Source organism: Colossoma macropomum, unplaced genomic scaffold, assembly GCF_904425465.1.
Source record: "Colossoma macropomum unplaced genomic scaffold, Colossoma_macropomum, whole genome shotgun sequence".
Lineage (NCBI taxonomy): Eukaryota > Metazoa > Chordata > Actinopteri > Characiformes > Serrasalmidae > Colossoma > Colossoma macropomum.
Genome location: NW_023494785.1, coordinates 14,656,701 through 14,677,409, shown reverse-complemented (window position 1 = coordinate 14,677,409; position 20,709 = coordinate 14,656,701). Strand labels below are relative to the sequence as shown.

Below are 20,709 nucleotides of genomic sequence, written 5' to 3'. Positions count from 1 at the left end.
GCTACTGCACTACTGAGAAATGTAACTTGCATTTAAATGTTTTATTTAGGTCCACAATTAAAAGTACACAATAAAAAGGCCCAAATGTAATGTATTACATGTCCAGTCATGTCTAAACAAATTACTGTGTCAGCAATATTTACACAACAATGCAGTACAGTGAGCAAAACTTTCATGGACCAGTAAAACCTTTTTTTCTCCAAATGTTCAAGTTTCCAAGTACTGAAGATATGGAACAGTTAACAAGCTGTTTCCCTTTCATTTTTGTAAAATCAAGGATCTGCAGACCCCTCATTACTAATCTGTGCTCAAAACAAAGGCTTCCAAGTATAAACACAAGAAGAGTATGTTTGTAGAGAACATTACTGATTGAATGTACAAGTAGCTGGTATTTCAAAATCTTAGTACAGTAAGTTTTCTCCATCAAGTATTCAAAAGAACACCCCACTTCATCAGAAATGCTTTTTATGCTCTTCATTAACAGTTATAACATCAGATGTGCTAGCAGATATATTAGCAAATGTTTAATCACAGCACAGGCTCTGAAACATTTGTGTCAACACAGTTGATGGACACTGAAACTTAAGTGGGGAGAATGGATTATACATCTCAGGACATTATATCAATAATACTATAATGTATAGAAATATATAGCACAAAGTGACAGCCATTAGCCATTAGGCACAGACTCAGTTGTTATGACCATGGTGCATATAGTATGAGGAATGGGAACTAGGGTACCGTTTGGAGAGGTTAAGTTCGATAGGTAACTTCTGAAATTTATTTTTCTTAATTTTAGTAAATCAAAATATTTATTTTTAATTCATCCTCAAACATAGACACAGTACACTGTAAAAAAAAAAAATAATAAAGTTTTATTGTAGGGCAGCGCTTACAAGCCTACATGGCACCTCAAGCACTTCAAAACAACTGACAAACCACCATTTATAAAAACTTATTTAAATCAAATCATTATGCCACTGTGATATGCACTGAGCTATAAACTCAGTTGTTAATGTGTCAAAACTTTTATGAATGCAGAAATCTGACTTCAGTGGCTCTCAAGTGGTGCAACTTTCTAAGCATACACTCCAGCACCAAGAGATTGTGAACCTCAGTGATACCACAGCCATCCATAACTGGAAGCTAAAGAAGAGGAAATACCTTGTGGGATTGTATGATGGAAGAAGTCCCAGGTAGTGGGGACATTCAGTTAAAAAAAATTCTATATTGTTTAACTCACTGAGATGCAGAAGTAATACAGTGAGAAAAGTAGGACGTTTGAGTTGGGTGTTCTTGAGTTGAGTTAACTCAAGAAAAGCCAAAAAAAAAAAAAGTTGCCTTATACACACTTACCTAACACACACTCCCTGAGCTGAGTCTCCAGTGGCTGTGAAGAGGAGTCAGAGCGTAAAACCACAGCATCCACAGAATCCAACAGCAATGATGAAACTGGAACAGCCTCAAATTTCTCCAATACTGCTCATCCAGACATGCATGCACACAAGTCATTGGAGATATAATTAATATAAATGTATCTGTACTGCTGTAACAGTAGTGGACATGCAGCTCACTCATTAATCACATATTGCCATTCACCAGAGTAGAGCTAAATTGTTAGTCCTTATGCCTAAACTTTTGCATTGCTCCCACCTTTGCATTGCTCTGCACTGATCTGCTCATCTGCAGATGTCCAGGAGAGTTCCTCTCCCTGTGAAGTGATGCACAGCCACTTGCCAGACTGGAAATGCCTCTGGGCTGAAACAAAGTCTCCTCTATCTGTGCATCTGAGCTTACTTTTCTGACATGCTGAAACACCTTTACACAACAGAGAGAGTCTCAACTTGAGGAGGTAATGGACCATATCAATACACAACCATCACATTTCTATATTTCAGAATTCAATTTTACAGAAGACATTTCAGAGATTAAAATGTTCATATTAACTGGAATTGTTTTACAAGAATTCAGCTCTCTATGTTGAATTCTATAACATCAACATTTAACTACCGTCACAATAAAATCTACTGTAGCCTTCAGTAACGTCATAAGATTTTATTTGTTATTTTGTTTTTTTTGTTTTTATTTGTGTTTTTACATTTTATTAGGTAAAATGGACCATTTCTACTCATCCACTGAACATGAAATGTTCATACGATATAAAACGAGGGAGCTGGCATAAAAAATCGATTTCTGAGGTTCTGTTATGACTACAATTTATATATTTATTTAGCAGACTTTTTATCCAAAGTGACTTACAATACAGGGACAAAGACAGTGTGTAACAGCTCACAGTGAGAGGGGCTGAAGGCTCCCGGGGCTGCAGTGGAGGTTCCTGAAGGACAGGGGGAGCAGAACTCTTTGCCAGTCTCAGCCTGATATGAACCATGAGGACATGCATCACACCTACCGCCACTGTAGAATGACCCAGCTGGACACACCACTGAGAGAGACAGACAGATAGACAGAGAGAGCTGTGAGTATAAAATGCATTGAATTGGCTTTGAATCACATGATTATGACTGAATTCTGGAATAATAATCATGAAAATATAAACACAAAATAATCAAAACAAATCTACTCAAATTTGAGATTCACACAAAAAATGATTGTTCCTTGTTCCTCATTTAACTGAGTAGAGACAGACAAACAGAACAGAACAGAAATCAGTCCTACTTTCCCTGTTTGTTTTTATGCCAGCAGACTAAACTAAAGTCCCTCGAGGGCATTTATGCCAATAGAAAACTGGCAAAACTGAGCCGAATCACTCCTTTCCCATTCATTACGCAGAGTAGGCCTATGATTAGGAGAGAAATGGGCAGTGGAGGCAGCGTACCACACCCAGTGGAGTCTGGAAGCTGCTGATAGCCCACGGAGCAGCTGAAATAGGCCGGTGAGGAGAAGCCCACAGCACGCTCTGACACAAAGACTGACCGGTATGATCCACTTCTGACCATTTCCATCAAACCATCCAGAATCTTCTCACTGCTGAGCACAGTGTCTGAACACAAACACAGAATCACACTGGTCAATGGCTACTTCACCAGGGCTGATGATTTGAAAAGACGTAACATCTTTATATGGAAAAAAAATGGTCATTTATTTTTTCAATGTTTGGACATATTCAAGATACATCAAGTGTATGGTTTTATGATTTACAAGTGATATAACATTGTATAGCAATTATGTTTAGTTATAATTCTGTGTGCACAGATTCTAGCCATTATAGCGGATGTTGTTTTTACCAATGTCATGGAGATCAGGCAGGACATTGACTGGCAGGTCATAGAGACGGGCTTTAAGTGTGATGGTTGCAGTCAGGCTTTGCTCGCTCACACACTCCAGAGAGACCGACGACTCATCGCACACTGACAGAAAGCCGTACTGACCTGAAGACAGCTGAACCACGAGCAAGCAAAAACACGCGCAGATGTTACACATTCAGAAGAAAGTGTGAGGAAACTGAAGAGTAAAATATAAAGGAGGACAGCACCTGTAAGCTGCAGAGTCCTGCTGCCCTCATGTCATGCAGCAGAGAGGCCTGCAGCGCAGAACGTTGACCACTGCAGTCCTGCTGACCCTCCGCCACAGACAGCTGCAGCACTGAAGTCACCTGCACTGTCTGCAGCGGCTGGGCTCCTAACGCATAAACACACATCTTCAGAATACTGCATCTTCAGTCATATGTCTTATAAATACAATCAAGGCAACTGGATATTTAAATAAATTATACATTCACATATTGACATGCACGTGGTAGAATCAGTTAATGGGGAACTAAAACCAAAATTAAAACAATATAATTTTTTGTAGAACATAATCAAAAACGATTATGAAAGAAAATTATTTTCAAATTTAAAAGCTTTATTTTAAATTGTGGTTAACAGGTGTATGAGTTCTTTTGTTCCAGTTAAACATTTATTATATAAGTGCAACAATTACTGACTTGGTGTTACTGTTATTTTAACAGGCCTAATAATCACACAGGTATGCTCTATCAGAAGAACAATATTAGCTGTTCTATTGTTCTGTTGAATGTGGTTACCAACTGGAGATGGGAACATTTGAGCACAGGAGCAGGAAAATGTAGCTTCATTTTCATAGAGTCAGGGATTACAAATGAAACAGTTATATTGGCTTGACCGGTTTAAAAGCTGTATTTTCCTGCTTCTATACTGATCAAGTTAACCAGTTAAACCACACAAGCTGCTTTAGTGTTAATCATGTAGAGAAGAAACAGCCTTAAACCTTAGCAAGATCTAACAAACACATGTATTTGCAGTAAAAACGTTCAAAACTAGAGTTCAACCATTAACCAAAAGACACTGAGTTACTCAGTAATATTTATCTGATTTCTGTTAAACATCTTCATTAAATTAGTCAACGCTAAAAAGCAAGTATGCTAGAGATCATATTGACTGCAGCTGCAGAGGACCACGCAAGACTTTTTTACCGTTGATCTACTGTTGAAACAGTTTGAACATGCCTGTTCTGACTGGCACAGAAGAGCAAAGGGATCAAACAGTGTTTTTAATCACTATTGCTCATTTTCATTCAAATAATTTGTTATGGGTTACATCTTGATATTTCATTGCAGGCCTAGTCAGTCTTTTCATTTTTCAGTCAAGGTTTCTGGCCAAAAAAACCCAAAAGTGCTACTTTTGACCATTTTCGGCTAAATGTTTTTGGTGGCCGAAATTTTGGTGCATCTCCCTGTACTTCGAATCCCAGTCAGTGTGTGCTTATGAGTGCAATATTTACTTTGACAGGTATAGGAGAGAGGAGCATCACTCAGCCAGGTTTTGGTCACAGTGTCACAGAAGAAGCTGTCCACAGGAAAGGCAGTAATGTAACCCTGCTGACAGAAAACCCTGCAGCGCTGCCTCTGTTCACCTGCCACAGTTTCACTGTCACAGACAATGGCACCATGGGAAATGGAGTTGCCAAAGGGGAGAGGACACTGAGGGGCTAGGCACAAAAGAGAAAGAGAGGGCCTTGGAACAGATAGCTGTATAGAACTATCTGTTAAAAACACTCCAGCAGCATTCAGAGTGAGTCAGTATGATGCACTGTGCTTACAGTCACAGGATGGTGTTTTCCCTGAGCTTCGGTCAACGCGTGTAGCAGGGAGCTCCTGGCCGCTCTCAGAAACACACCAACAGTAAGATGCGTCACACTGTCGAGGCGAGAACTGTCTTCCCTCCTCTACACACTCCGGTTCATAGCCAACACCAGCCTCTCTCTCAGCAGCCAGCTTCTGCTGAAGAGCACACCAACCAGGACCTGAACATAACACACAACACAGCAACACAGAAAAGAAACAGCTACTGTTAAAAAGCAAAGGTGCTTTCGAATCCCTCTCCTATTTCAGAATGGGTTTAAACACAGACGTTAAAAGTTTTAAGTTCAGAAGTTAACGTTTTGAAAACCATACTGTACTGTTGAATGAATGAATGAATGAATGCAAGAGCATAACATTAGAGGGGTTGAACAGAATCTTCTTTAGAGGTCCAGGGGCATGCAGCCATGGGAAAGAAATATATACTAACATATGCTTTTATAAATATGCCAATGATCTCACTACAAGATGGGCGGCACGGTGGCGCAGTGGGTAGTGCTGTCACCTCACAGCAAGAAGGGCCTGGGTTCGATTCCTGGCCGGGCGACCAGGGTCGTTTCTGTGTGGAGTTTGCATGTCCTCCCCGTGTCTGCATGGGTTTCCTCTGGGTACTCCGGTTTCCTCCCACAGTCCAAAGACATGCAGTCAGGCCAATTGGACATGCTAAAATTGCCCCTAGGTGTGAGTGTGTGTGTGACTGTGTATGTTTGTCTGTCTGCCCTGCGATGGACTGGCGACCTGTCCATGGTGTATCCTGCCTTCCGCCCAATGACAGCTGGGATAGGCTCCAGCACCCCACAGCGATCCAGAAGGATAAGCGGTTTAGATGATGGATGTATGTATGTATGGTTTCTATAGTGACAAGTTTTACTACTCTGGCACAACCAATTTTCTTGCCATTCACACCTCTTCTGATTGCTCCATGAACACGAGAGTTGAGGAAAAAAATAATACATCTGCCACAACCACAGATAATGTAATGTTTACTAACGTTAATCTCAACCTCAGATATTACCTCAGTGATAGGTACTGAAAGACAAAAGGCTATATGATGCCTTATTTTCTAGTCACTTTGCATTAAATGTTTTTTTTTTTAAATAGTAATATGCCAAAACATTAAAACGTATACGATTCATCCTCTTTGGCTTAATATAAGCCAAAGAGGATGAATGTTAGACTTAAGTGTTAGACTGAGGGAACATCAGCACGCAAATGAAGGGCAACAAAAATGTTTTGCTCAATATTTATAATATCAGTATCAATATTACTGATTTACTTATTTATGGTATCATTTACTATTTTAGTAAAATCAATTCATTAAATTGGTTATTGTATTGTTGTCATATTTTATTACCAAATAATTATTATCAAAAGTAATTATTTGGGGGGTTACATGGATGAGTAAGGATTATTACCATCCCTCCTTGGAAATCACAGCTGTAAATGAATGAATGAATAAATCAATTAATAAATGGTTTACACTGTAGGTCTCCAGCAGGGCTCAGGATGGCTGGTTGGATCATCTTTCCAGTAACAGGACTGACACACGACGCCACAGAGCTGACTGCACCATTCCTCTGGAGCACCGAAAACTCACCATCCTGCATGAATACACATACACAGCAATCATACTGTCTGTAATAACAACCGGTTATTTTATATGCTTACTTTAAACATGTTTGAAAAAAAAACATCTAGATAAAAGTAACATACTTCCTCGCATGATGGGCTATAGGAGAAAGACATGTCAGAGGTTGACTTTGTCCAAACAGACAAAATGAAATGAGCTTGTAATCTCTGGCATGTAGTTTGGCCTAAAAAATACCACATCACAAAACAAAGTTATTATGAATCTAATCATAAATACAACAATCATTACCGATTTATAACACAGCAATTAGATGTAATGATGTAAGGTAATCACTCCAAATGCCAAACCAAACAGGGATTATATTGAGCTGCAGTGTCATTTACCCCACAGATGTACACTATTTATCATATTATATTATTTAAGTATATAATGTGAAAACACACACACACATATATAAAAAACAGTACTCAATAGATTCCATAGGGAAAAAAGAAACATTCTAGCTAGCACAAAACAATACTGGGAACTTGTTAAGTGATGCTCAGACTTTACATATGAAATAAGTAATAGGGGTTTACATTGTGGGGGCTGAATGGCACGAGCAGTCAGAGATCCAGGGATGTATCCTCCTTCTTCATTTACACACCAACTGTGACCTACAAAGAAGAGGTCAGAAGGATCATATTTTATATTATTTTACATTAAGTGCCATCTACATCATACGGTTTATTATACAGTAACTACACTAATGATGTTGATCAAGATTTTAAGTTATAGGAAGGATGAATGGAAGTCTTGAATATTATGAAATTAAAATAATCCATGAGAATGACATTCAAACTATACAAAGGAGGACATGAAATTACAGTCAACAGCCAGATAATATTCTGCTCCTACCTGTGCTTGGATAACATTGTCTGGGCAGCCACTGGCCATAGGCATCACACTGTGGACTATAGGGCTCGTAGCCAAGAGCTAGACTCTGTCTGTCTCTTTCACTGGTCATTAGGCTGCTCTGCCAGTAGAAATGAAGGGCTGCAGGAAAGTGAAAGCATTCAACACTCTTAAGTCACAATATATCAACACTTCACAAGTGAAAGCAATCTAGTATGATTAGCTGGGCATACTAGACAATATGAATGCACATCTCTCAGTAAATAATATCAATCATGCATTCAGTCAAGCCATTGTATGAATAATATTTTACATACGAATATGTATAAAAGGAAATCTGGGGGAGACAGTTTGAATGGGCCTGATGCAGCTAATAAAATTAATAGTACTATGTTTTTTTGTATTAGTTTTGTATGTTAGAATTCACTTTTCTTCAAGATTCTACATAAAATATTCTATTCAAATAAATATTGTTTGTTTATACCTCATTCAGTTCGGTACAGGTCTAGTTATTCTTAGACTGATAGATGGAGCAAACTGTTTTAATGGAGTGAGGATGGCAGTGGGAGCACTGGGGTGCCAGGTGTGACTGTGCGGCAATTGCAAACGGTTTACATGGCTCATGGGTCTGGTAGGGGGGCCAGGGCAGGGGAGTCAGGACCGGCTCTGAGCAAAACCATGAACATTATTAATCATTTTGAAGAAGTTGAAACATGAGCATTAAACTTACAAGTAATAACTGACTGCATTCATCTGTGAATACTGTCAAGCTTTTCAGCTCAGATGAATACAGTACTGTGCAAACCTCAGATATTACCCTTTTATGTATTTAATTTCCAGTCAAAACAGCCTAACCTTCAGAATGAGACGATACTATTATATAATGCACTGTAGATATTTTTAGTATTTAGTGTGTTTTAGTCTTAGAAGTTGGATACATTTTAGGCTTCCCAAACCAAGTAATCCCAGTTACAATGAGTTAGACTCATTCTCTCACATGTTTAATTTCAGTGTTCTAGTGTAAGTTTTCTTCTTTTTGTCTGTTTTTTCAGTAAGGGCTTCTTGACAGCTACACATCCTTTCAGACTAGCATTGAATCATCTGTCAAAGACAAAAGCTTTATTTGATTTTGAGAGTTTTGGTCGTTCCCTGGTTCTCACAGAGTGGACTTTTTTCCCTGAAATGCAAAAATGAATAACACAAACATAATGGCCAGTTTGTCTGGAAATTAAATAAACAAAACAGTGGTCTCTGATTTTGCACAGCACTGTAAATCTTCATTTTTGATAGTTAAATAAATTTTTAACCCATCAATGGCATGGTATGAATTAAGCATAAAGAACTGTAAGAGGGGTCAAATGAAATGTTCCATACTAGAATGTGCTGCGAGGCGAAGGGCCGAGTTGGTATTGCTCATAAAGTCCTCCGAAAGCTGAAACCCAGAACTGAAAGTCTGCTGCATCGCTTCACGGCTCAGATTCACACTTTCAGCCAGGAGAAAGCTGTAACCCACAGGTATATAAGAGCTGTTTGAGAAAGTTATCAGTCTCTCTGCTTCTGCCAGGAACTTATCAACCTGACCTTTCACAAGAGAACATGGCCCTGGACCTGAAAAACAGTGGAGAGGACAAATATCATCACTCACATCAAGAAGAGTGCCAGAAATAGTACTTATGACACCAAGCTTGTGCAAGACAAGGGAAGATTACACAAGTCTAACAGCACTGCTAACTCACTGTGGTGAAGAAACCACAGGAACATTACAGCTGATAAAAATAAGGATGTTTTTGCTTACATTTTGGGACTTGGTTGACTGAAGCTTTGATGTCATCTATCATTTCCCCTTTCTGGTTAGCACACCAGCAACGGCGAAGGTTAAAGTGACCCAGAGGAGCACTGAAGTCTGACAGTGGGCCTGGATACTGGGTAATGTCCCCTCTTAATAGACTCCATAGAGACAGAGGGTTCAGAAAAATAGATGGTCCGAACACAGCTTGAGCATTCCCATCTAAGATTTCAGACGGAAGTTCTGAGAATGCTCCAAATTTGGATAGAGCTGAGAATACCTTTTGGTGTTCAGCTTGGAATAATGCAGAAAGGAAGCCTTTGAATGATGCCATTGCTTGTGGATTTTTTGCATATTCTTGTAGAATTCCAAGGAGTTCCAAAACAGGCAGCTGTTGTCCAGCATTGTTGACTCGGTTCCACTCACTGTAGAAATCAAATGCTTGTTCAGGAGGGCCATCACATTGGATCTGGTGCCAGCTGCCATCCGAAGCACAGCGAGGGATATAGACATTAGAAAGCTGTGATATGGAAGAGAGGTTGGCCAGTACGGAACTGACTGTGTTCAGGAAATACCGGCTTGCAGTAATCTGGCAATCTGTCGGACCTGGAAAGCAATCAAAACCACAGAATAAGCTATGATTACTCGGAATACCACATCAGTGCACTATTAAACGTTATTTTTGTTTTGGATGGTAATGCAACTATCATGTCTACTAGATTTTTTTTAAATGTCACCACTCAGAATATTAAGAACAGCTCTATATGTAAATAAGTACTGTATCCATATCCAATTTGAATGTTGCTAGTGCCTAGAGAGTAAGCATTTAATCATTATAGGTAATAATTATATCATTTGAGATCAAAGCAGTCTATAAGAGAACATAGCTCACTGCACATGCTCACAGTCTCAAAATGGATTCTAATACCATCATCATAGGGCATATCTATGTCTAAGTCACTTCGCATAACTCTAATCTGTTAACTGAAAACTTTTCTGTTACACCAGCAGATCTAAATCAATCTTTCACAGCCTTGGTTTAGAGTTACTACTCACACTGTGGGGTGCTTCCAGAAACCAATGTGTTGTGTTTGGCTCCAGTGCGGTCCATGCAGAAGCAACTCTTTCCAAGGCACTGCAATGGCACATACTCTCCATCTTCCTTACACTTAGGGATAAACACCTCAGAACCTGCTGAGCTGCTGGCTTTGACTGCTATGGCCATCATGCGCTCCTTCTCACACTGGGATGGGCATCTCGGTCTGTAGCCTGTGGAACGAGAGCCTGCAATCTCTAGGCCCTGGGAGTCAACACACCAGCACTCAGATCCCTGGCACTGGACTGCTTGATACTGGCCATCTTCAGTGCACTGGGGTACATACAGAGATGAAGGGGAAGCAGCTGACCTGCAAATGTCATGACTCTGGAACACTGTCTGGAAAAGACGGCCCAGCTGGGCACTGTCTTCTGCCTTGAGCAAAGTGATGGCCTCTCGTAGAGTAGTAAAAAACTGCTCGTTTTCTAGCGTATTTCCAATAAGCTTGATCAAATTCCTGTTGCGCTGAAGGTTGACAGAGCGACCGTATGTATCTGAAATCTCCTGGTCAAGGTTCAGACTAACAGACTCGGCTGAAAAGATCTTGGCTAGCTGCTGTAAGTCTTCACCATTCTGGGTCAGGCCAACCTGAGCAAAGGCTTGACTGAAACTCAAAGTGCCTCTGGTACCAACGGTGCCAGTGAAGTTGAAATTGCCTGCATTCTTCAAGAATTTGCCTCCAAAGAGATTCTCCTGGAGTCTCTTAGGATTAGTGGTGAGGGACAAGGCCTTTAGAGCAAGAGCTCCTGTGGGGAACATTCCCTGAACAAGCTCAGCCATTATGTCACCAATTTCTGAGTGTTCTGACTCCGGCAAGGATCTGGCAAGGCCGGAGCTGGACAAGAGCTCTTGGAATTCTGGGCTGCACGGTGCAAGAGGAGAGGCGTCTCCCTGCGTATTGGCTTGAGAGGTTGAGAACACGTCGTTCTGGCTGAAGTGTCCAGCTGGGCCGTAAAACAGCCTGGACATGGCTTGTCTCCTCTCAGTACGGCAGTCTTTTCCTCCTGTGCCTACATAGACCAGCAGTTCAGACACAGCACTGAACAACAAAAAGCTTCTGAAATATCTACAATCCCAAGGGCTTTGGCTGGCAAAAACACTTAGGGCATCCTAGTGTTACTATAAGCATTTATCTAGTACCAGTAATAAAACTTCTTGTGTTAGTTTCAGGATATGTTTTCTATTTGTCTCATAATATGAACACATTTGTACAATTAATAATACTTTCCATCATTTCCAAGTGCACATGTTCTGTGTTTATGTAGCTAGTCTGACCACACTGTTTAGCCAAACAGACAAAGAAGTTGTTGGTGGTCAAAGACTGTTTGCTAATATAATAAATTCACTTCTCCATTGTACCACTTAGCAATTAAGTTACATAATTTACATCTACTACCACAGTGTTGTGTTTATCTATAAAGATAGAGTTCCAATAAACAGTACAAAACACTACCAAACAAAATGCTCAATCAAATGTTCCATCTGCCGCTGTTTACAATTACAATGGCTGCTTACAATGTATAAAAGTTTCACAAGACAAGATTCTGTTTATGTCAAACTCACTACAGTCAGGAACTCCACGCTGACGAGTCCCAAAGATTTCCTTGCCATCAGAGCTCACACACCAGCACTGTCCACCAGCCTGGCACTGAGTGGGCAGGTATTGTCCACGGGCATCACAGGAGGGCACAAAGACGTTGCCAGCCTGGGAGCTTGCAGATCGTTCACTTTCACAAGGTGTTGGACCTACAACATTACACTTACGTCAGGACGTCTTATCAGTGTGGGGGGGGGGCGATACGGCACATATATAACATCACAAAGCTTCACCAACACACAACATGCAATACAATATGTAGTTTTTCTGAGGTTTGAAAAATGATACAATTAATTAATAATAAAATAACAAATATTATCATGCTCCTAGCTTTCAACCTAGGTAAAAACAATGTTCTTTTTGAATCCTGTACAAACCAACTCAACATTAAGGTTACAACCCTCACTTTGGACTGACTGATTGACATGCTCCATGATAAATATATGTCCAAATACTATATGTCCAAAAGTATCCAGACACTTCTAATTAATGAATTCAGCTACTAAAAGTTAAAGTGCACCCATTGTTGATACAGGCATTCAATTATGTACACACAACTTGTATAACCTCCATAGAAAAGCACTGCTAATAGAATGGATACTCTGAGCCTAAGCAGCTGAACTTGAGCCTAAGGTCACCATGCCCAATGCCAGTTGTCAGCTAAAGGGGTATAAAGCCCCTCTAGCCGACATGATGGAGCTCCACCCAAGACCTCCGGGATGAGCTGGAGCGCTGTTTGCGATCCAGAACTAATCATCCAACATCAGTATCTGACCTCACTAATGCTCTTGTAGCTGAATACATTTAAATCCTGACAACAATGTTCCAGCATCTCATGTGAAGTATTCACAGAAAGGTAGAGGCTGTTATTGCAGCAAACAGAAATAAACACCCACTTAATACCAGTGATTTTAGATTGAAACATTGGATGAACAGGCACCTACAAACTTTTAAACACATAATATAGTGATATGAATATAGTATATTTAAACTCACATCTAAATCTTCCAGTCAAGGCCAGCTGGACGGCGAAGTATCTCCTTTGCAGGATGCGGTACATGTTGGACTGAGAGAAGGAGCGTCCTGCATCCAGGCCTGAGAACGCTGTGTCATACACCTCATCCATCAGCAGCTCCAGTCCTGTACAGTAGCGAGACATTAGAGTTGGTGAAAACTGATGCTCACTTCTGAAAGAGTACATGTCTTTGTCTCTGTTTATTAAATATATTATTATAAATTTGAATTATTGTTGTTGAATAATTCAAACAAATGCTTAAGAAGAGGCATGCAACTAAATTCATGAACACAGTTTTCTCTCACCAGTGCTGGGAAGCTCTCTGCCTCGAGTGTCAGCACAGAAGCAGTAGCTTGACAGTTCAGGGAAGGCCTTTCTAAAACCACTGAATGTCTGGAACACCTCTGGAAGTCTAAGAAAAACAGATGCCACAAAAAAAAAAAACTAAAAAAAAAACTTGAAAAAAGTGGAAGAAAGTAAACTACTGCAGTTTAATTATAAATAAAAATGAACGAAGAGAAAACTACAGAAACTATAGCTTATAAAAGAGACAAAGTGGTGTATGAAGACTAAACACATGATAGGTAATAAAGAAGTCCAGAAACTGACTAATTGCATGGACAAAAAAATACCACACATGGGGTCAGAGACAGCAAGAAGGCTTCTCATGAAGTTTGTTCTCAAATCTGATGTCAATTGTGCATGCTTGAATGAGTACATTGTGCAAAACAAAACCAAAAAGTCCAATCCTTAAAGAAGCACTCCAGTCAACATGAAACTACTATATCTATTGTAAACATGCGTACTTGCATTCTACAGTACAGTGGTGCCACAGTTGTCTCTAAAGCAAGATTTTCCAGTTTCAATACTAGGAAAACTCCCTTCTGATGATATATCTTTAAGGTGGGAGCAATGTTTGGAAAAAGTCCTTTGGGCAGATACTTGAGGGTTAATGCAAAAGGAAGCAAGAGAGCTAATGTTTCTATTCAGAAGCCACATGCCACATCAGCCTCTACGTCAGTGGTTATATTAGCAGTCACAATGTCTTTATCACCGTGGGGGGATTCTCAATGGTTGTATGATGTTTTTGCATGATGCAAGTTGGGCATTGTACTGACAGAACATTGATAGATAAAAAAGGATACAAAATCATCTGTCAAACAGATGAGGCTGAGCCTCAGAATATTACATAACATGAAAAATAACATATTAAATGCTAGTTTTAGGTCAGAACGCTCCTTTAACTCAACTTTAACCTCTTATCTAACTTTAAACATTCACTTAAACTCCAGCATCCCTCTCTGTCTACACTCCCTAATCATCAGCCCACGGAATCTCCACACTGCGCTATGCCTGGAATCCTTAAGCCTCACTGAGCTTCTTCTGTAGCCTCTTTTTTATCTTGATACACTGATAAAACAGAAAAAAAATACTGACTGAACAAAGCAAAAAACTGCCTGTACTCACAACGTACAACAAAGTAAAGACCACCTTTTCCTTAGATGCTAAGTGCAGTGCAGTCTCTAAATGTCTGAAGAACGTTGTCATGTGTGTGGTCCATACATCCAAAAAATAAATCATATTTCACACATTGCTTCAAAAATTGGCCTCAACATGTAATTTTAAATGATGAATGAGTTGACAGGATGTGGAGTGGAAATATGATTCACGCAGTTGTCAGGACACAAAGCAGTGCATGGAGTCATGATAGTATGAAACTCTGCTGCTATCTAGTGGTGAAGTAGCATGTTTGGAATAAGGTTTCCCCACCACATTCAAGCAACTACAACAGAATTAGAAAAAGCTTGAAGAAAAGAAAGCAACATTCTGAAAAACTTCACTGCTTTATCATTGTTTACTTAGATTTAGGCTTTTAACATGCAAACCTTGAACATTAATAAAACATCCAACTATTCTATCCACTTCTTTATTTTCATAACTACACACTGCTGTTGCATCAAAACCTTGCAATTATTTTTTCATTTTCCCTCTTTCAGCTCTTTATATTGTGTGTACTGGTCCAAAATTACTAAACCCATTACATTTATGTTTGTTTTGTTAAGGTTTTGTTCTGACAGTGACGATTAGTTACATGTAAGGTCCATTGTAGTTATCAAGTAAATCAGAGTTGTTACTAGATGATAAGCCTTCAGATTAATAACTGAGTAATAATCTTTCTGTTAAAGGACTTAAACAAGGCTAATGAAGGGTGGGTGCGTCAGTGCAGAAATACTGAGCTTTAAATATAGATGATAAATATTAACAGATGCTGGCACTGCAGGGGAGTCTCACCTGTTAAAGGCATGTAACAGATCAAAGACCATCATATTGGTGGTGTTGATTAACTTGCACTGCACAGGAAGGAAACTGCCATCATCTGAGCACTGTGGAGGAGAGGCCTCTCCAACGCCGTGAAGAAGCCGGCGCTGTCTCACTTCACAAACACTGGGACCTGTGGTTAAATTGTATTTTTAAATATATAAATGGAAAGACAAAACTGTTGTTTGTGTTTTGTTGATTTTCTAAGGGAAATAAGTTAACATTTTATACAAGTTTATATATAACTATATTCTGCAAAATGTTAAAACTTGTGTAGAATGTTAATTCCTGCAGACGTGTGTTCGCTGAAGAGGATATGTGACTTATTTTCACTTAGAAAATCAACAAAACAAGTAATTTGGTCAAACTTTCCCATATGACATATAATTCCATCAGTATTATACTTAGAGATGAAACGGTTACCGGTTTCACGGTAAACCGCGGTAAAATTAATGACGGTTAGTAGTACCGTTTGAACTTTAAAGTATCGTTAAAACCGCGGTCGATTACCGCGGTGTGAAAAACTCGCTGTACAGAGTCAAACAAAGGCAGAATCTTCTCTCAGACGCAGCTCTGTGTGCGTGTGTGTGTGTGTGTGTGTGTGGAGGGGAAGGGGGAGGGGTAGAGGGAGAGAGGGAGAACATGGCGGAATGTAGTGACAGAGATTCTGAGATATTTCAGCCTTCTAAGAAGACCAAGTCTGACGTTTGGTCATGTTTTGGGTTTTATAAGGATGCAGAAGGAAAGTTAATTAAAGATGACCCCCCTGTCTGCAGATGACCACCCTGTCTGCAGAACAGGCCGAAAGAAAATAGCGGCGAAACCTTCAAACCTTACGAGTCATCTTCGCGACCACCACCCGCTACTTTATAGAGAACGCAAAATTAACTTTAACGGAGAAGTCTGTGGACTTCGAAATAGAAGAAATGTCCTGGTCTGTGTGGTTTAACTTATGCTTATGGTTCGTTAATAATATAAAAGGAAGCTTTTAGAGTCAAAAAACAAAAACAAAAACAAAAAAAAACAGTCGGCCAATCAGCTGTGAATCGAAACTAAAGCTTTTAACACATTTCTGTGGAGCAGAGTCTCCAAAAGGAGCTCTGAGTTAACAGTCACACAAGCTCCGGAACGAGACGCTGCAGAGGTTCAATCTGCACAGCTCCCCTTTCTCGTCTCGCTTGCAGTGTTTACTGCCTGAGAGGAGAATAACACCGTCTCAAATCACTCAGTGTCCCCTACATAGTGCACTACTGATCAAACACGATCATCATTAAAAAGCAGCTGAGTTTAAATAGGGAGTTTGTAGCCTGTTGTTAATGTTGATTATAGATGACTTAGTCGAACATTTCACGCACTCTTTGGGTGAAGGATTTGCTATTTCATGATCCACGAAGTGCACTACATAGGGAGGATACGCTGTGTGAGTTCTATGCGGTCTGCAGCTCACAGCGCGGTCACGCAGTTCCTCTGTGATTTTGGCTGTTTTTCCTGGTGCGCTGTATTGATTAGGGGTTCAGTGCCACAACGGCACAATATGCTGGTTAGGACAGAAATCCCCTGAGTGCAACACTTCTTAGAAGTAGTCATTTTCCATTAAGACCCACCTCAGAGTTGGTCCAGATTTGATTCTCTATGCAGGGAAATCCCTAGTTATTGCAATTATTAATAACAATAATAATAATAATAATAATAATAATAATAATAATGATAATAATAATAATAATAATAGCATTAACAGTAATAATGATGATAATGATAATAATAATACCAATAATAATAATAGTATAATAATACATTTGCTATTTTTTTGTTTACAGAGTATTACAAATATTGTAAGTAATACAAAAGTGCTACTACAAATGTATTGACTATATTTTTTAATGTTTATGCAAACAAAAAGTGCATATTGCTGCCAGTTCTATTTGTGTTAATATACAAATTGGTGAAACGAGTTTCAGTTTGTGGATCAGTATTTATTTATTTATTTATTTTACTTTTCAACACATTTGAACAATATCGCGATAATACCGATAATTGTGATAATTTTGGTCATGATAATCGTGATATGAAATTTCAATATCGTTTCATCTCTAATTATACTATTTGCACATACTAGGTATAGAACTTTAATGCAGTAATCATTATGGCATACAGACAGTAGCATACAACCAGCTTAACGTCCCACTCACACATGGATGGTCTTCCATTTTGCCGTGTGCCATAGATCTCCATGCCCTCCAGGTCCACACACCAGCACTGAGCCAGAGCCCCATCACACTGCACAGGCTCATATTCACCTGAGTCCAAGCAGCGAGGCACCAGAACGGCATCCCCACTCAGCATTGCCCTCTGTCTCTGCAGCTGGCACGAAGTCAAGCCTGTGGACAGCAGAGTTGAGTTTGGTGCACCAATGTTTAATGAAAAATGGGGACAGTAAAACATTATACAGAGCCAAATAAGTGTGTCTAACTACCATTAACTCTTCCTCTCTGTATGAGAATTCTCTTAGATGCTTCATCAAAATCTTCATTTCAATAAATTAAACATTTGAACTACTCACAATGCACCACAGAACCGTTCTGTCGGCTTCCAGGAATTTCTGTTCCATCTCCATTCACACACCAGCACTCCCCACCATTATTACACTGAACATGTCTACACAGAAACAATAAGATAGTGAGATCAGAAAGATTACACAGATGGACACCTTGAGAGATGTTTGAATGCAAATATTGACTTGATGTAGTTTCAGAGGTACAGAAGTCAGAGGCTACACTTTCACTTGTTTAATAGCCAGTAAAAACAAAACTGAACTGTTATTCACTTTACAGTGTCAGGAAAGGGAAAAAACAGGAAACATATTTAACAGAAAAGTACACAAAGCCTCAAACACCAAGTGAAATTTCAAATATATCAGTATATATTCATACTGATATATTTTAATATATTTGATATATTTAAATATATCGTTTGTCCATTCTTGACTTTTGTGTACTCTCCTGACACTTACACTCTTCCATCCTTCCAATCTTAAAACCAAACTGTTACAGCTGTGTCCTCCCATCAAAAGCTGCTCACAAATGAGTCACTGACATTATGTTCCCCTTCAAACACACACTAACATTCACACAAGCAACCCAAACTCACACCATCAGTCTCACAGATTTTTTTTCTCATGTGAATCTAAAATGCCTAAAAGAAACATTTCTGAGGAGATTAGATGTAAAACAATCTACTTGCATAAGTAAGCAGAAAACAAAGTAGGCAAAAAAAACGAGTTTTCAATGCTGTATTTAAAAAAAGATTAAAATATACAGAGAAAATACGACTCCTAACAACCATCCAAGACCTGGTAGACACCAAAAATGGGCGTCATCATATAAGCAGTACTTAAAGCTTTCATCTTTGAGAGAGAGGAGAAAATCAAGCCCCACTCTTACTTCAGATCTGAAAAGTTCACAGGTTTTTCTGTCCATCCTTCCACTGTGAGAACAACTCAACACTATGAGTCTGAAAGGATGTGTAGCTGTCAAGAAGCCGTTACTGACAAATACAAATAGATTTAAAAAATAAAAAGACTAGGAAAATTTGGAACAGAAAACCAAAATTGGATATCATAGATGTGCAGGTAAGGTTTTATGGACTGATCAGTCTAAATTTGAGTTGGGATTACTTGGATCATGTGAAGCATAAAATTCAACCAACTTCTAAAACTGAACTTTGAAGGTACAGAAAAACACCCCTGCAAATTTCTTTGAAAAACAAAAAGCAAGCCTCCTAAAACGATTAGAAGCAGTAAAAATGATACTGCTAAATATATGTGTTCTGCCTTTTCTGAAGCTGAAAAGTGAACAGCTTGTACTAAAGGCCATTTTGAATGAACATTAAATAAAATGAAAAGGTGGTCTCTGACTTTTGCACAGTACCATAGCTATTGTACTTGATGAATAAACAGACAGATTAACTGGTGCCAGTAGCTCAGCACTATTATCATATGTTATCAAGCAGATTTACTGACGGGCATTTGCGTCACTGGATTAAAACAGCAGAATCAGGACAGAGATGAGGAATGAGATCAGTCCATTAGCTCAGTTCACTCAAAGTACCTGTAGCGGCCATCCTCTGAGCACTGGGGAATGTGGTCATTCTGCTGAGCTGACCCAACACCTCTCAGTAGTTCACACTGACTGCGGGTCTCTGACTCCAGCTGGTACTCTACAGAAAAAATGATCACGAAGTTTGTCCAAGAACTACATTTTACAGTGACTGATACTCTTTAAAGCCAATTTATACTTATGGACACATGCATGCTGAACTCAAGCTAGAAGTCACCTGCTCTGAAGAGAATTAAAACAATGAAGAACAGAAAGAATCAAGAGTTTTACACTGAGCACACTCATCATCAAGACCACAGATGAATTAGGACACACTGCTAAGTAGAGAGTCTTACCTGAAATCTTGCCTTGAGTGACACAGTAGCTGCTGAGCAGTAAAAGCAAAGCCCAAAAGAAGTTCATCTTCATCGCACCTGTGTCTTGCACTCACTCCAAGGCAAGAACATCCACCGCCAGCAGCAACAGTAGTCTTATATACAGTGTAGATATGCACCGTCATACTTGTGTGGCACTTCTGGAGTGTCTGTCGTCTTCACTCTCAAAACATGAAGCTCTCGAGTCTGCATAAAGCACTTTCAAGTGAATGTAAAGATTATAGAGCGTTACAACATGAGCAGCCAAGCTTGGAAACTTGAGTACTTTCATCAGGGTGGCCACTTCACCATAAGAGCTTTTAAAGAGACTTGCATCTTTGGAAGGTTAAAGGTAGACAACAGACAATGAATAAGAGATTCAGGGCTGCGCATGTTTTACTGTACATTGTTTAGATGGCAAACTCATGGCCTTTACCTTACAGACACGTAACCATTTTAGTAAATTAAAGTCACATACACAACTTTTACTTATAGGGTTAAAATTACTTATTAAAAGAAAAAAATCAGACAACCAAAAGTTTCAGGTTGTTCACAGGTTACATCTAAAACCAAGACGCAATAGTTTTACTATTAAATCATAACATTGAAAAGAGTGACATGCAGCCTTCATTGATCCTGAAAAAAATCTCGCTTTTTTTACCCCCTATTTAGTCTGTATGTACCAAATCTTCAGTATTTTTTTCTGTAGCTCCCTGAAATATCGTTTGATCGGAACACACCGCACTAGGGTGGGCGATACACCGTCTATACCAGTATACTATGATACTGATGGCATGATTTTACTTTTTCTTTCAGGACATTTT

General features: G+C 39.3%; 1 protein-coding gene across 1 annotated transcript in view; it reads right to left on the bottom strand.

The window, feature by feature from the left end:
- The window catches only part of tg (thyroglobulin), a 50,404-nt gene extending 30,464 nt beyond the window's left edge, over positions 1–19,940 (bottom strand). The window contains 23 exon segments of the mRNA XM_036583645.1: positions 1,357–1,479; positions 1,654–1,818; positions 2,294–2,443; positions 2,837–3,001; positions 3,246–3,399; positions 3,494–3,639; positions 4,762–4,968; positions 5,080–5,283; positions 6,600–6,720; positions 6,833–6,933; positions 7,289–7,366; positions 7,608–7,745; positions 8,979–9,212; positions 9,400–9,996; positions 10,447–11,496; positions 12,050–12,232; positions 13,080–13,223; positions 13,404–13,510; positions 15,391–15,550; positions 17,607–17,795; positions 17,978–18,072; positions 19,524–19,632; positions 19,868–19,940. Of these exon segments, the coding sequence (XP_036439538.1) occupies positions 1,357–1,479; positions 1,654–1,818; positions 2,294–2,443; positions 2,837–3,001; positions 3,246–3,399; positions 3,494–3,639; positions 4,762–4,968; positions 5,080–5,283; positions 6,600–6,720; positions 6,833–6,933; positions 7,289–7,366; positions 7,608–7,745; positions 8,979–9,212; positions 9,400–9,996; positions 10,447–11,496; positions 12,050–12,232; positions 13,080–13,223; positions 13,404–13,510; positions 15,391–15,550; positions 17,607–17,795; positions 17,978–18,072; positions 19,524–19,632; positions 19,868–19,940 (4,693 nt within the window).
- Positions 19,941–20,709: the final 769 nt, after the last annotated feature.